General features: G+C 36.5%; 2 protein-coding genes across 2 annotated transcripts in view; one reads left to right on the top strand and one right to left on the bottom strand.

Moving 5' to 3' along the window:
- LOC106868841 (cell division cycle protein 16 homolog) overlaps positions 1-4,146 on the bottom strand; it is a 35,647-nt gene extending 31,501 nt beyond the window's left edge. The window contains exons 1-3 of the mRNA XM_014914274.2: positions 4,027-4,146; positions 2,341-2,395; positions 1,461-1,558 (exon numbers count right to left, since the gene is read on the bottom strand). Coding sequence (XP_014769760.1) covers positions 1,461-1,558; positions 2,341-2,395; positions 4,027-4,119 — 246 coding nt within the window. The 5' untranslated portion in view covers positions 4,120-4,146. The remainder of the gene's footprint in view (positions 1-1,460; positions 1,559-2,340; positions 2,396-4,026) is intronic.
- Positions 4,147-4,157: 11 nt separating this feature from the next.
- LOC106868842 (A-kinase anchor protein 14) lies at positions 4,158-15,440 on the top strand. Its single transcript, XM_014914275.2, has 5 exons — positions 4,158-4,262; positions 6,271-6,632; positions 11,783-11,962; positions 13,641-13,693; positions 15,309-15,440. Exons 1-5 carry the CDS (start codon positions 4,256-4,258, stop codon positions 15,388-15,390), a joined length of 684 nt encoding a protein of 227 aa, XP_014769761.1. The 5' UTR covers positions 4,158-4,255; the 3' UTR covers positions 15,391-15,440.
- Positions 15,441-17,236: the final 1,796 nt, after the last annotated feature.

Here is a 17,236-nt window from a genome sequence, read left to right on the forward strand (position 1 = left end):
TCTTGGTGGGTATTCCCCTGTCAAGAGTAACTTCTACTAACCTTATCAGTAAGCTCCAACAGTCCCAGATCTTCCACCACGATACTTTATGTCTTCCTCAGACATAATACTATTACATCTTATGCTTTTCTCTGCCATACATACCATTCACTGTCAATAGATGGCACTCTTTCATTGTCAGCATCATTTAATGTGACACTGGCACGGGTGCCTTTACACATGGTGTTGGTACAGGTGCTTTAATCCGTGGCACCAGCATGTGTTTTCTTATTTCTTTTATGCTCACAAGGGGCTAAACATAGAGGGGACAAACAAGGACAGACAAAGGGATTAAGTCAATTACAGCGACCCCAGTGCGTAACTGGTACTTAATTTATTGACCCCGAAAGGATGAAAGGCAAAGTCGACCTTGGCTGAATTTGAACTCAGAACGTAATGGCAGACGAAATACCGCTAAGCATTTCACCCGGAGTGCTAACGTTTCTGCCAGCTCGCCACCTTAACAGCAGCATGAGTGTTTTCTACAGGCTGCTGGTACAGGTGCTTTTTATGTGGAGCTGACACAAGTGCTCTCTTTATGTGGTACCAACACAGGTGCTTTTTATGCGGTGCCAGTGCAGGTACTCTTTATGTGGTGCTAATGCAGGTACTTTTTACATAGCACTAGTACCCATGGGGTCATCAAGTTGCTTGCAAATCTAAATTTCTACAACAGTAAACTCACATCGAAGGTGAGATAACTATGGCTGCATTACTCCATGGTGAAAGGAAGTTGAGCCGTTGCAAACAGACTTGGTAATAACTCTTACTGCAACTATTACCACCGCTACCACTAAGACCACTCCTATGAATACCACCACCATTCCTACAGCAACTACCACCCCTACTCCCTATCATTAGCATTATCTTTGTCATGTACTCCACTCCTACAAGTGTGGTTCTAGAATATTATGTGCACAAAGATGTACGTGTGTTTATAACAGATGTGTATGATATTTGGGTTATGTAAAGAGCTCCCATAGGATTACACAGGCCACAAACCAGAGTATATGGCACAGTGAAATTTGAACTATTCATAAATTTCTCACACCAATAGATCAATGAAATATAACGAGCTAGCTATACTTTAGAGTGATAAAGTACTCCCAGTCACCTCTGACCATTTTGTAGCTGAGAGACTTTCATTAGTTAGCATTTAATTCTAGTGACTGTGTGATACTTTCCCTCATCATCATGATTTAATGTGCATGTTCCATGCTGGCATGGGTTCGGCAGTTTGACAGAAGCTGGCAAGATGGAGAGCTGCACTAGGCTCAAATTGTCTGCTTCCTTATGCCAACCACTTCACAGAGCATACTGGGTGCTTTTTAACATGACACTAACATGGATGTTTTTTTACATGGCACCAGCAACTTAATAATCAAACAATGTGGAAAGCATAAGAAACCCACTGGACTTACCTTGTCGAGTTTTTTACTGCGAAGAAGATGAGATGCTCGATGATACTGTCCTGTGAGGTAGAGGGCTTGTGCATACCAGTAAATGTCTTCAACAACACCTGAGCAAAGAATACAAAATAAAAATATATAAAGAAAAATAAACAAAAAATTAAATTACCAACATACAAAAAAACTTACAGAAGAGTCAATGTACAAGCCTTTACATAGTCATTTGAAATAGCAGCCAACTTATTTTTAAACATCACCATGGATTAGAGCCATTGACTGATTAGGGTTTGCTATGGATGCAAAACATTTCTGATGAAAATATGAACATCATTTAGGTGCAGGAGTGGCTGCGTGGTAAGAAACTTGCTTTCCAACCACATGGTTCCAGGTTCAGTCCCACTGTGGCACCTTGGGCGAGTGTCTTCTACTATAGCCTCAGGCCAACCGAAGCCGTGTGAGTGGATTTGGTAGATGGAAACTGAAAGAAGCCCATCATATATATATATATTTGTTATTTGTGTCTGTGTTTGTCTCTCCACCATCACTTGACAACTGATATTGGTGTGTTTACATCCCCATCAATTAGTGGTTCGGCAAAAAGAGCCCGATAGAATAAGTACTAGGCTTATAAAGAATAAGTCCTGGGGTAAATTTGTTCGACTACAGGCGGTGCTCCAGCATGGCTGCAGTCAGATGACTGAAACAAGTGAAAGAATAAAAGAAATCATCTCTTGGCTTAGTCAGCAAGCTACCAGACTTCTACAGACTTGGCCAGCAACCCATCAGAGTTCTACACATTCAGTCGGCAAACAACTAGATTCTTATAGATTTAATTAAGTGTGAATGAATTTCTAGTAAAATGCAAAAGCGATAAGCTTGATGCTAAACTTACCATTTGACAAAGAAACTGCTTTATCTGCCCAAAAAACTGCAGACTCATATTGGTGCTGAAAAAAAAAACAAAACAAAATAACATCAGAGTAATAACAATTTTTTGTATTTCCACAATCATGATAAAGTCATTATAGCTATTAATAATAATGATAATCCTTTCTACTCTAGGCACAAGGCCTGAAATCTTGGGGCAGGGGGCTAGTTGATTACATCAACCCCAGTCTTTTATCGACCACGAAAGGATGAAAGGCAAAGTCGACGTCGGCGGAATTCGAACTCAGAACATAGCGACGGGCGAAATACCGCTAAGTATGTTTCTGACTAGGGTGCAAGACCAGCAACTTTGAGAAGAGGTAGTTGATAACCTTTACTTCAGTACTTGACTGGTATTTTATTTTATCGACCAGTGTTAATAAAGTCGGTAGATTTGGAAGGAATGTATAGTTGATAAAATAGTCACCAGTACATAAAAGGTACATCTTTCAGTTATCTAAGAAATATTGGTGAAATTTGAAATCAGAACTAAGGGACGTAACTATATACTACAAAGGTATTTTGCTACCGGCGCTACTGATTTTGCAATGTATTTCAATAATACAAATAATTATTTAGCAGTGGTGTTTGATACCCCTACCTAAAAAACAAATCACTGAAATTAATTAGAATTATGATACTCTCGGCATTAATAACATTATTCTTTCCTATTATAGGCAAAAGGCTTGAAATTTTAGTGGGAGGCGGAGGGGGTGGCTACTCGATCACATCGACCCTGTACTCAACTAGTACTAATTTTATCGAACGCAAAGGATGAAAATCAAAGTTCACCTCGGCGGAAACTGAACTCTGACAGACGAAATGCCGCTGAGCATTTTGCCCGGCGTGCTAACGATTCTGCCATTAACAGAAATAGTATTTAGTTGCGCCCCTTTACGTTTAAATTTTGAATCTGATCGGGGTTGATTTTCCTTTTCATCCAACTGATGGGTGAAATGTATGTTTTTTCCTGTAGATTTTGTTGTGTTAGAATTACTCTAACCGCCAAAATCATTGGAAATTACTCATTCGCTAGGTAAACCACACTTTCAAAGTGAGACATGTGTAATAGTTAAAAATTCACCAAATAAGTAGCACAGCTGTTCTGAAATCAATATAATCGACTGTGCAGATCCCCAAAATATGAGGTCTTGCGCCTATGATGGTAGCAATGTCACGTCAAGAAAGGTAGGAATTAGTAATTTTTACATATCTAATAAAGGAATTCAGTTAATTGCCGCAGAGCTTTCATTTGGTTCTAATTAATAGAATTCTAACAGGACCGATCTCAATAATTAGCATATGTTGTGTTTTCATTAATTCTGCTTCCTAGCTTGTAGAAGACAGACAGAAGTTGTCAAAATTCCGTCACTGTATCAGAGAAAGTAACAAGTGCCGATGAGTTTAGGAAAAGGATACATTCGAAAACAAACCACATTTTACTATTTTATCGTAATCTCCCGGAGAAAAAAAATGAAAACACATCAAATACGACTTCTGATAAAGGAACAAATATAACATGAATGAAACGAGTGTTCCGGATGAAATTCCTCCGGACACTAACATTAATTGGGGGATTCGATTAAGGGCATTGTCAAGCAGTAGCGGGAAACACAGGTGACTGGGGAATGAGTGAATAAATCGTGCTTACATTGTCTATATATTGGCGGACACGTTCACGAAGCTGTCGTAGATTCATTCCGCATGATGTTTCTTCAACACAACCTTCAATTTCACCCGCCATTATTGTTATTTATATGACGCATGCTTACAAATTATATTCAACCAATCAGCTTACAGTTAAGAAAGCCGACTGCCTTAATATAACGGGTTTCTATTAGTGGTTAACAAATACTGTTACCATAGAAACAAAAACAAAGATGGAAGGTAAAAGAGATGTTTTTTGCACTTTTCAGTAGATTCCTTTTTTTAGCTTTTATTCAGTTATTGTGCTTTAAAAATCAGTTGATTAATCAATACAGATAAGCTATAGCAGACAGAACTTGTAATATTTATATTTCATTGCATTCAGTTTACATGCGATATAGCTAATAAAGCAAGTTGTTTGGGTTTTTTTTGTCTTGGTTAAATTGTGCAACAAGTTGCTGTACGAACGATAGCTCCTGAGCATACCCCTCCTCTTTATTAGTTTACTACTAGAAGGTAAGAGCTGATGATTCTCCTGGCCTCCGCTCAAACCACACTGAAAAAGATTCTCATCATCATCATCACAATCCCCACCACTATTATTATCACCACTGCTATGTGGTCTGTCGTCCTGCTAAAAATAGCAGTCAAATTCGTCTCGAACCCTCACTTTATCATCTTAGGAAATAGAAGGACATCTTGGATAAAGTAATCCTGGTTATATCATTTGAAGATAAGCTGGAACAGTCATGGCTGGAGTGAGTTGTCTGCTTTATCAGAGCTACTCTGGAACTAAACAACAACAAAATCACCTTTGTGATGTTGTCATCATAATCACCAGGAGCATCACCATAGACTCCTTCATTAATTCAATTGCCGCCATCCTTCTACTTGGTTTCGTTCATCTGTCTGTCAAGAATGGCTCTGCATTACTACAGCAAAAGCGAAGATTTTCTGATGCCAGTAATAAATATAGTATACATTCATATTCATGTCCTCTCTTGAGCTCTCTTTCTAATTATGAATTACAAAGCACGGTCAGAATATTAGAATTTCTCTTGTGGCTCAATTCCTAATGGTGTGAGTTGGGACTGAAACTCATCACTGTAGGATAATGGAGCACCAAGTTTGCAATGCAACAGATCAACTGAAAGAAGCCAACTTCTTAGTCATTCCTCACCTATGTCCTATGGTAAAATTTGAGAAGAAAAATGTTGGAGGAAAATCTCTAGTTGTTATAGTTTTATCAGGGCAATTGTTAAGTCTTGACTTTACTCATCACCATCATCATCATTTAGCATCCTTTTTCCATGTTGGCATGGGTTAGATGTTTTGACTGGGACTGGTAATCCGGAGAGCTGCACCAGGTTCCATTCTGATTTGACTTGGTTTCTACAGCTAGATGCCCTTCCTAATGGCAATCACTGCAAGAGTGTAATGGATACATTTTAAGTGCCACCAGGACGGGTGATTTCAAGTGTCACTTGCATGGGTATCTGTTAAGTGTCACCAGCACGGGTGCCTTTTATGTGTCACCAGCACTAGCCATGACTATGATTTCACTTGGCTTGACACATCTTCTCAAGCACAGCAAAACACCAAAGGTCTCAATCACTTGTCATCGCTTCCATGACACTCAGCATCCAAAGATCATGCTTCACCACCTCATCCCATGTCTTCCTGGGTCTGAAAAACTCATACTCTTTAACTGTTCATAAAGGTGTTATTATACATGAAAACAAGGAGTATTTACATCTGTCTACTTACATAAAGTGTTAGCTAAAATTTATAGATATACTTTGTAGCGGTGCAGCTTCCTAGGTCTAAACAACAGTAGTATTATTCCCTTCAGGGGACTGTCACATTAAGTTGACAGCATACAACTACTTCAATGTATCACTACTGCATACATCTCTCTGAGAGATTTAGAAATGTATTATTTCTAAAGTCAAAGTAATTTAATGGAAATTAATTTGAAATCACATCATTTAAAACCAAAATTTAAAATTCCGCAAGAACTTTCTTGACAACCTAATAATTTGGATGTCAGTCTTTAGTGTTATTCCTTTGAATTAATGGCTTAAGGTACTCAACACATCACTATAATTCCATATAAATAAAGAAATAAAACATTGAATGAACTTGAGAAATTGTTTAAGGAAATTTGAAACCACTTGATTGCTAATTTTTAAATATTATATGATTAAAATATTAAAGCAAAAGAATTTTTTTTCTCTCAATATTTCAGCGTCTACAGATGAGTCACCGGAGTTGTCTGAATCTCAAGAAATAAGTCTTGAGAAGCTAACTTATGGGTGTGTTGAAGAAATCCTTGCAAGGGCTCTTAAGCATGTTCAAGAAACACAATGTCCCAGTTGTAATACCTACATTGACCCAGATTTAAGCTCAACAGGACAATGTCAGAATTGCGAAACATTAATTGATGAGTTGGTTGGATACACTATAGAAACTGCCAAGGAAAATCTAATGGCTGAAAGTGGTCGAGATTATGTTTTCAATGAATATGGTCCACCAAAAAATATTATCTGGTTCAATATTGACCAGTATTCAACTGATATGGCATTGAGAAAGATTGACCAATACATCAGGGTAAAGCTTTTTATTTGCTTTTTTATAATGAAGAACTGCCATTATTGGTGTCAGTTGTGAGTTGCTCCATTGGACAGAATGTGCATGACTCAAATCTTCTCATAAAATGTAATTTAATCACTTTCTAAGTGTGAAGGGTCTTTAAAAACCTACTGCTAATAATTTGTTGGTTCATATCTTGCCAATGGCACTGTGTTGTGTCTGTGTCCAAGACAACTCTGAAACTGTTTAGTCCACCTTTCTCTTGTTAGATGGTGTTAAGTGAGTGACAAATAAATATCTCCCTGGTCTATTGTCAGTAACATTTTCAGTTATTTTCAAAATCTGGGTTAATGTAGAATAAAGTATTCTGGTCAGAAGCATAGTAAAACATCTGCAGTAGATTTGAATTCATGAACCATTTCTTTGATACTTTATTTTCTGTGTGTGTGTGTGTGTATGTGTGTAAACATATATTAATGTTTATTTTTATATTCAGTTATTATAAAAACAATTTTACATTAATCTGGTGGTTTACTCTATACTTTATCCTTAAATAAGAATGTTGCTGACAATGACTTCAAAGTTTCAACCAGCTGAGCCATAGTGAAACTGGAGCCCAGTGAAGGGTTAGCTGGGTGAAATTTCAAAGTCACTGTCAACAACATTCTTGTTTTAAGAAAATTAAATATATATATATACTTATACATACAGACACACACACACACACACACACACACACACACTTATATATATATCATCATCATCATCATCATCATCATTTAACATCCTCCTTCCATGCTGGCATGGGTTGAACAGTTTTACAGGAGCTGGCCAGGCAGGAGAGCCTGCACCTGAGTGAGTTTTGGCACGGTTTTTATGGCTGGATGCCCTTCTTAACACCAGCCACTATTAGAGCAGCCTGAAGTAACATTATTAATGAGAAACAATAACAGGTATAGGGAATGTATGTTATGAAAGCAGGTGCCATACCAAGACAATATTGTTGGTGGGTCCTTGATATAGTGAATAGAATGCTATGTATCTTCTGCATGTGGCTATGAAAATCCACACAAGTTGATACTGTTATGTATGCCTACAATATTATTTCAGTATTGCACCAGCTTGCATAATATGCATTGTTTACATCAAACATTCATCAACCAGTTGAAACATCTGTAAATCTATGCTTTAATTATATCATGTAAATTGCGTATACAACTTTTCATATAAATACATTCTTTATGCCAGTTATAGTTTGTCTGTCTTTCTATTTGCTAGAAAAAACACTGGTATTGCATAGTTCATTAAATTTGTTGTCTAATTTTCTCATGCAGGCATCTGTTTTTGATATAACGAACATATTTAATTTATCTGGCTTGGTGGTGGTGTTGTAAGTACAATGAGAGCAGCCCACAGTTACATTATTAAAAGGGAACTTCTAGTAATGTGATAGTCGATTTTAATTCTTTCAGAACATAAGCATACACATCATTGTTGTTGCTCTTTTGGATTCTTTGCTTCCATTGTGTAACCCCCAAGTCACTCCTGATTGAGCAAACCTGCAAACAAAAGGCCTTCCAGTCATTACCAACACAATATTTTCTTGTATCCACGACTATGTTGCATTGTCTAATATATCCAACATGGTTCAAATCAGTTATGCATTTTGCAAAGACCTGTTTAACTGAATGAGTACATCTGTTATTCAGTTTCAAACAACCACTAGTATCTCTGTCAGTCCTGCCTGTCTCTCTCTCTTTATCTATGTCTTTTTCTTCATACATGTCTCTCATTCTCTGTCTCTCTTTATTCTACTATTCCAGACAGTGTCAAAGAGAGACAGAAAAAAAAGAAAAATTAAAAAGAGACTGCAAGGGAAAAAACTACAGAGATTTTGACATCAGCAAACGTATTTTAGAATCTTTCATTAACTCACAACATATTCTTCACCAGCTTTCTGTCTTTCAACGTTTTTGCTAATACTATTCCTTTTCAAATTTCTGACATTCTTCTGATCCTTTCTTGACAAATGGTAGGATGTGGTTTGAAAGAGATTTCACTGTTACTTCTCAAAATAAATTTTATACAAATCTTCCTTATGAGATGAGAAATAATCTACTATAATAATACTCTTGTATTTTTCTCTGTCACAACGCATGAATGAGAAAGGAAGGGGTGATGGCAAACTGGTAGAGGGAGTGTTTCAACTCTGTGTGAGTATATGTGTAAGTATGTAAAAGGGAGGTATGTGAATGTGTGTGTGTGTGTGTGTGTGAAAGAGAGAGAGAGAGAGAGAGTGTGTGCAATGAAAGTGGGATGGTGAACATTGAACACTGAAAAATGTGAATGTCTGTATGTGTGAACCAGCATTTTTTCAGTTACAAATGATCAATGTCACATCTCAAAAGACAACTAGATAACCTTGACAAGTGAATTAATTTGATTTACCATCCATATTTATATATAAAATACTACAATTAGCCAACGTTTTTGATGGCATGGAGCCAGCTAGTAATAATATATATATGGCTTTGAAGATATTTGTTTTCAGGATGCTGAATAAAAGAAAGACACACACACACACACACACAAACACTTAATATCATATATATATGTATGATGGATAATAAAATGAATGGTTTACACCTGGTAGCTTATTGGTAAAGCACGGTCACTTTCACAGTGATCATTATGTATATGGTAAATGAAAGACAGAAGATGGAATATAAAAGAATTTATTATTAATCACGACAATTGTTTCAACACATTTAGCATCGATTCCTCATGGGTTGGAGCATCCAGCGGTGCAGATGTATCTTGTCAGGTGAAAATTAAATACAACTCGTTAAAATAACAGTTCTGCAATGTAACTTGCTGATTCCGTGTTCGTTTCCATTTTGTCATCTGTGATTTTATTTTTGATCTTCTATATAAATGAAGATATTTCCACTGTCTGGCTGCTTTTCTTTCTACAAAACGGGAAGTTACATTGTGGAACTGTTATTTCAATGAGTTGTATTTATTTATCACCCAACAAAATACATCTGCACCGCTGGATGCTCCTGAACCAGCTGTTGAGTGTCCCACCCATGAGGATTCGATGCTAGATGTGTCGAAACAATTGTTGTGATTAATAATAAATTCTTGTATATTCTATCTTCCATCTTTCATTTGTCATATATATCATCATCATCATCATCATTGTTTAATGTCCGCTTTCCATGCTAGCATGGGTTGGACGATTTGACTGAGGACTGGCAAGCCAGAAGGCTGCACCAGGCTTCACTCTGATCTGGCAGAATTTCTACAGTTGGATGCCTTTCCTAACGCCAACCATTCGAAGAGTGTAGTGGGTGCTTTTACGTGCCACTGGCACAAGGGCCAGTCACACGGTACTGGCAACAGCCTCGCTCAAAAAGGTGTTTTTTATGTGCCACCTGCACGGGAGCCAGTCCAGCGGCACTGACAATGACCTCACTCGAATGATTTTCTAACATGCCACCAGCACAAGTTCTAGAAGGCGACGCTGGTAACGATTACGCTCAAATGGTGCTATTTACAGACCACTAGCACGGAAGCCAGACAGCTGCTCTGACAATGAACACGCTCGGACAGTGCTGTTAATGCTCCACTGGCGCAGGTGCCAGTCATCGAATATGGTTTATGTATATATATATATATATGAGTGGTTGGCGTTAGGAAGGGCATCCAGCTGTAGAAACTCTGCCAAATCAGACTGGAGCCTGGTGTTGCCATCCGGTTTCACCGGTCCTCAGTCAAATCGTCCAACCCATGCTAGCATGGAAAGCGGACGTTAAACGATGATGATGATGATGATGATACACACACACACATGCACTTAGACATACACATAAGCATACACACACACAGATGTGACTGGGTCAAATTTAGTTCTTTTTAAATCTTACATTCCTTAAATACTGATTTGTGCAACATGAATATATAGGAGTACTTATATATCATCTATAAGCCATTTTTTAATTATATAGATGCAATTGCAAGTTTGCTCAGACTTAACTATAAAAGTCATTATGCTTTTCTAACTATTCCCTTACATCCGTGGTAGGATTTGAATTCTGAACTGCAAACTTAGTGAATCATTTAACAACTACACAGTGATTCTGCATCTAAGTATGGTACTATTTCTAGCTAGCTCATTCCTACAAATTAATATACTCCTGGATTTTACAGTATAACCATTCCTTACATTAACCTACTCTGTAAAATTCATAAACAGCCAGATGGACTGAGCAATCTGCAAATTCGTTTCGTTGGCTACCAACTGTGTACAGTGTCGCTTATAGTATATAATCTCATGCAACTTATGATTACCTAAAGGATTCGTTTTCCAGTTATTTTTGAAGGTTAATGATTCCCGGCAATCAGAAAGTTGTCTCTCCATTGAAATTTTTTCTAAGGGAGAGAACTAGGATAACTACATAATGGTCATTTGAAATATATGGTGGTGGTAGTGGTGGGGGTCACATCACAAGGGAGGTCACTGTGCCATGTCACTTTACAGTGTAAATAACTGCTTATGTTCACAATGTATAAGGTTATGATTCTAATGTGCAGTCTGAATAATATACATATGTTTTAAATATCTTTTTCATAGCCAAAGTAATGCAAGTTATAGAAATACTAATAATATGGGTCATTGATTAGCTCTGGTCCTAACCCTGAAATATTGAAATACCAGGTAATAATACTAACCATCAATTTGTGTTAATTTTTTTTTATAACTTGCATTGTATTGGCTTAAAAATAAAAAGATATTTCAAAAATATTTATATATCAGACAATGCGTCACGAAAACCATACTATTCTGTTATATATGTATGAACGTATGCATGTATGATTTTATGTCAATTTATTTATTAAAAAACCCCCATTCAACTGAAAGATTAGTCAATAATTTTTAGTAAAGTATATATTTAGTAACTTAGTCAACATTACTATATTACTAGTGTTATAAAATATTCAAAATAACCCTCAATAGGATTTGAGCCCCAAACAGAAACAAAAAAATTACATTAACCTTATATAGTAAAACAGATTGGTGTTTCATCAGTTTTGTCAACTCACAACTTATATGTTTCTAGTTATCTTAATTTTTTTTGTTATTCTGTCTTTACTCATTTCTTCAGACATGGGAATTTCATCCAAGTTGGTTATACTGCATCGACTATATTGCAACAGAAGAATTTGAATTTGATAACTACCACAAGTTTCGTGTTCGCTGGAGTATTCCAACTCAGTGTAAGCCAATTCCTCGTGGAACTGTTTGCATTTATTTCACCTTCCGTGTTTCAAAGATTAAGCCAAAAGTATGTGTTTAAATTATGTTCATTTTCAAAAAATTATGTTTGGTTAAAAAAACTGTTTCACATCCAATATTGGTGTGTTTATTATTTTCTGTTTGTTGTTTTGTTGTAGTTGTATACTTTGGTATTTTCCTATTAAAACTTTGAATAAACAATGAAGTTTTTATATGCACTTCAGTTGACAAAAAGCCATAAGTAAAGATAAAGGTACCTTACTATATGCATCATATTGTTGATGTTAGTTGAGAAAAATTTGAACATTATGAAGGAACTATTCCTCAAACAAAATTGAATAAAATTCTGGAAGAATTCTATTCTCAGACCTTTATTAAGATTTACTCATACATCTTATTAGCAATGTGTTACAATTCCCTGAGCCTGATACAAAGAACAAGTTATCATCTTGATCATATACCTGTTATGTTGCTCAATTTGCTACCTTTTCCTAACCCTTGAGTGCCATTAACAGCATTCATTCTATTGCAAGCATTCAGATTAGGTACCTTGCTCAAAGAAAGAAGATAATATGGAGTAGAATAAGCAATCCAGTTGGTTTGCATCTAAGTCTTGATAACCACAATGGTGTAAGCAAAACAAGAGTACAGAATAGTTTGAAATTGTGTCTTTCTTATAAGTAGATTGAATTAGACAGTATAGGAAAACAACAGAACCCTTTTGTACTCACGTCCTTCTAGTAGCTGGACCAAGACATTAAAGTAACTGCAACACAACATAACAAGCTTAATGGTTCCCTTCTATGAAGATTAATCCAAGCAATGAATGAGTACAGTACAGATAGTGTTTGAACTCATGTCCTTCTATTAATTATAACAAGAAAATGACAGTAGGAGTGTAGTGCAATACAATTTAAACATGTACCCTTATTATAAGTAGGGTAAGGTTATTGTTGCTTGGCCCCCTGTCAACCCTGATCAAGTCAATCTATGGTTGTAGTGTTCTAGTTAGAAACACTCTCTTTACATTCAGTGTGTACTCTGGATTACATTATTCAATATGTCCTTTGAGTGAGATCATCATCCTCATTATCATTTAAAGTCCAAGTTCCATGCTAGCATGGGTTGGACAGGTTGATAGGACACAGTGTGTCTAAGGACTGCATTGTCCTCCAATGTCTGCTTTGGAATGGTTTTTACAGCTGGAAGCCCTTCCTAATGCTAACCACATTATAATGTATACTGGGTACTTCTTTTGTGCCACCTGCACTAATGAGCTACTATGCATCTTGCAAGACTACAAACCCAAGAGAGATAGAGCTAATATTTTTAGCAGCTGGAGCAAGTACATACAGGCTCCCTTGTTTGCTCAGTAGATGAGAACAATGTAATAAAACTTACAGTACAGCAGCACAATAAGTTTGAACTTTTGTCCTTTATGCCAATAATAACAAATATTAAGAATTGTTAGCATGCCGGGCAAAATGCTTAGCAGCATTTCGTCTGTGTTTACATTCTGGGTTCAAATTCTACCAAGGTCAACTTTGCCTTTCATCCTTACAATGTTGATAAAATAAGTGCTAGTTGAGCACTGTGGTCAATGTAATTAACTTACCCACTCCTCCAAAATTGCTGGTCTTGTGCCAGATTTTGAAACCAATAATAACAAGTGCCTTAACTAATCTGAGATGGCTGAAACATTAAAGCTTTGTAATTCTTCATTTTAGAACTATCCAGTTGAAGTATCTTTTGTTATAGAGACCAACCAACTAATTCATAGGTAAGAGTTTACCTTCACATCTTTCTTCATTTCTTACTTTTATTTTCTTCTTCTTCTCTTATTGTCCTCATACAGTTGCTATTTCCTATGCTAATCATTCAATTGTAAAGTGAGAACTCTACATATAATATTTGTTGTGGCTACGCCTATGCCATGACAATTACTTGTAAAAACCTTGATTATATTTTACTAAACTCAAGGGGTCAGATATTGAGCTGCTTTTCAAATACTATTTCTCATTGTAAATGTCCAACACACAGTCACATATTATTCAGCACTCCCTTCACCATGAACTCTGTAGTAGTACTTCAGGATAGCTGACTGGTCAGAGTGCCACCAATTTTATACCACTTACCTCCAGTAGCACATGTATTTCACTTTTGACCCATCAAAAACAGCTAGGTGGATGACTGAATCTATTTTTTTCAGGCACGCCCTTTCACATCTCTCAGCTCAGCTCACATATCTCAATTTAAATTATTGTAATGACAAGTGGTCAGCATATTTTGTGCTAAGTTACAAAGGGGTCTTAGGAAAAATTTGTAGCTAACATAACACTCAAGGCTGGATTTAGGATTATATAATAGTAAATTCTAGTATATTTGATAATATCATGAGGTATTTTTTATATGTGATATTTTTGTTTAATTAAGTTTGTATTTTTCTGTTAGTAGAGATTTTCATCCATACATATGTATGTACATACATTCAACATCATCATCATTAAATGTCCATGTTCCAGCACCTGTTAAACTGTGCACCTTATACCACCATGATAATGGAATTTAAATAATAATAATAATGAAGATGATATATATATATATATATATATATATATATAGAAGGGCCCTAGACAAGCTTAAGCTAAGAATTAAGGTTGTAGAAAGGCCAGGTACCTTTATCAAATCCTTAATCAGTAGAACTTACCCTTTTAATAGAACCCCCTGTACTGATGGGAACTGTATTGTATGTAGATTCAGCCCACAAACAAAGTGTAAAGTTAGGAATGTAGTCTATAGAATAAAATGTACAGAGGGACGGTGCAGAAACAAGACAATGACATACGTAGGGGAGACAGCATGGAGCATAGGAGAGCAGGTAAATGAGCATTGAAGGGAGCTCAAGGAAGAGAACTCATTGGTTCTATACCAACATGCTGAGTGGGAACACGGGGGCTCACTCTACAACATAGAAGTTAATCCCTTTGGCAGTAATTAAAGCTTGAATTCTACATGTGTCCCTGTTTCTCTCCACTCTGTCTAAAAAATGTTTACTGTAATTTGTTTGGTAGAAATTATATTAGGATTGCTGGGAGGCTGGTTTTGCTGTCTGGAGTGTTGGCGAGGTGGCTGAGTTCCTTTTGAGCGTTGGGCCTCGTGGAGGCAAAGTGGCTGAGTTTCTTTCGAGTTTTGGGCTTCACGGAGGCGAGGTGCCTGAGTTCCTTTCGAACAGGCCTTACGTATGTAAACCATAGTCATCATCAGTGAGTGGCAGAAATGGCAGGGCAATGGATATATGCTTTGCAGTTAGTATTTAGTTCAGTACTTTTTTATGTTTTAGTTTAAATCCCAAAATAGTTATCACTTATTTAAACTTCTTTCTTCTTCTTCTTCAGGCCTGGCAAAACTCGCTTTCGAGAAAAGTGGTTGAAGGATGTTATTGAAAGTAAAATAAAATACAACTGTTTGAATTGTTAAACAATTAAAATATTTATACCAATGAATTAAAAGTGCGAAATGGTTACTGAGTTCTCTTGTTTATTTTTCTTTCTCTTTAACTCATAAATAACTCATTATTACAGCAGATTGGGAAAATCAGTGAAACCTCATACCATATACTTTGCCACTTTACAAGTTGGTATCAAAAAGTTCCTGGACTAGTTATGTTTAATAAGAAAATAACTTATTTACCTAAATTTTAACATCATCTCCTTTGAAATAGTCACCTTGTGCAGCAATACACCAGTTCCAGCATTCCTGCCACTTTTGGAATCACTTTTGGAAACAGACTATGCTGTGGTAGATATCATGAGAGAACTCTCATATAGGCTTTTGGTGCAAAATGCCTCTTGCTTATATTGCTAGCGGGAAGGTAAAGCCCCACAACCTCCAGTGCTGAGACCATTAGGTCACATGATTTCAACCTTCTTTGGTCTTGTCAATTATGGACGCTTGACTGCTAGAGATAGCAGTGTCTCATCTCCCTGCCAGCGATATATAGAATAAGAGTGCTGGAACAGGTGCTGGTGTTGTGATTAGCCAGTGAGCTTCTTAAGAAATATATATTAGTGACATGTGCAGTATTAATACTGAGGGGTAATATTTATCTCCACTTAAATGTGGATGTTCTGTTAGAACAAACTATACTGTGGTAGATGCCATGATGTATTTCTAAATACCAGGCAGAGCTGTGTGGTAAGAAGTTTGCTTCCCAACCACATGGTTCCAAGGTCAGTTCCACTGCATATATAATGTAAATATGTATATTTACATCAACCAAAGCTTTGCGAATGGATTTCGGTATGGAAACTGAAAGTAGCTGGTCATATTTATATCTATATGTGTGTGTTTCCACTACCCTGCTTGACAACTGGTGTTGGTTTGTTTACTACCTCATAACTTAGCAGTTTGGCAAAGGAAACCAACAGAACAAGTACACGACTTAAAAGCTAAGTACTGGAGGTGATTTGTTCAGTTAAACACTTCAAGGTGGTGCCCCAGCATGGCTGCAGTCCAATGAGTGAAACAAGTAAAAGAGCCCTAAAAAGAGTGGATGGTCTTGGTTGGAATGCCTTTGATCACTTGTCTACTTCATCATGGTTGGCCAAAAGTTAAGCTGTCACAACAACAATAAAAATAACAAGTTATCAGTGTAATTCCATTGAAAATTTACTTACGAAATGACAAATTTATATTGGTTGTAGTCAGGTGGTTGTGGCAGGTTTATGATGTCCGCAGAAAATTAGTAAAAAGATCTGATATGGCAGTGGGGAGGGAATTCAGATGGAAAATCCAGAGCCCTTGTTGCTTTGATAAGTGGTACAGAAATGGGGAGGGGGAAAAGATTTTTATCTGGATATGTTCAGGTTGGTCATTCACATTACTGTGTCTATATAAATGATCAGCGTTAAAATTGTAAAGATTTTTAGATTGAAATACAATGAACACTTTGCTGGAAAACATCTTTTGATTCCAAAGCAAATAAGTCACTGAATGGTTTGGTTCCTGTCATTGGATTCACGATGCTTTTACTTCACTTAATTTCAAACCATACAAACATATGCATATATATATATATATATATATATATCATATATATGATGTAAAATCTGTATATATGGAAACCTATATAGTAGAAATACAAACATAGCAAATTTAACTATTTCTCTATAGACTAGAAAAAAAAATGAAGAACTGCTTTAATTGATTTTTTGGCACTATCATGCTATTAGCTGTCAGAAGTGAAAGTGCTCACTGCTAGTGAAGTATCTGTCTGTCTGCCTGCCTGTTGCTGGCCTGTCGATTCTTTGGCTACTGACAGCTA

The sequence above is a fragment of the Octopus bimaculoides genome, chromosome 7, assembly GCF_001194135.2.
Source record: "Octopus bimaculoides isolate UCB-OBI-ISO-001 chromosome 7, ASM119413v2, whole genome shotgun sequence".
Classification (NCBI taxonomy): Eukaryota; Metazoa; Mollusca; class Cephalopoda; order Octopoda; family Octopodidae; genus Octopus; species Octopus bimaculoides.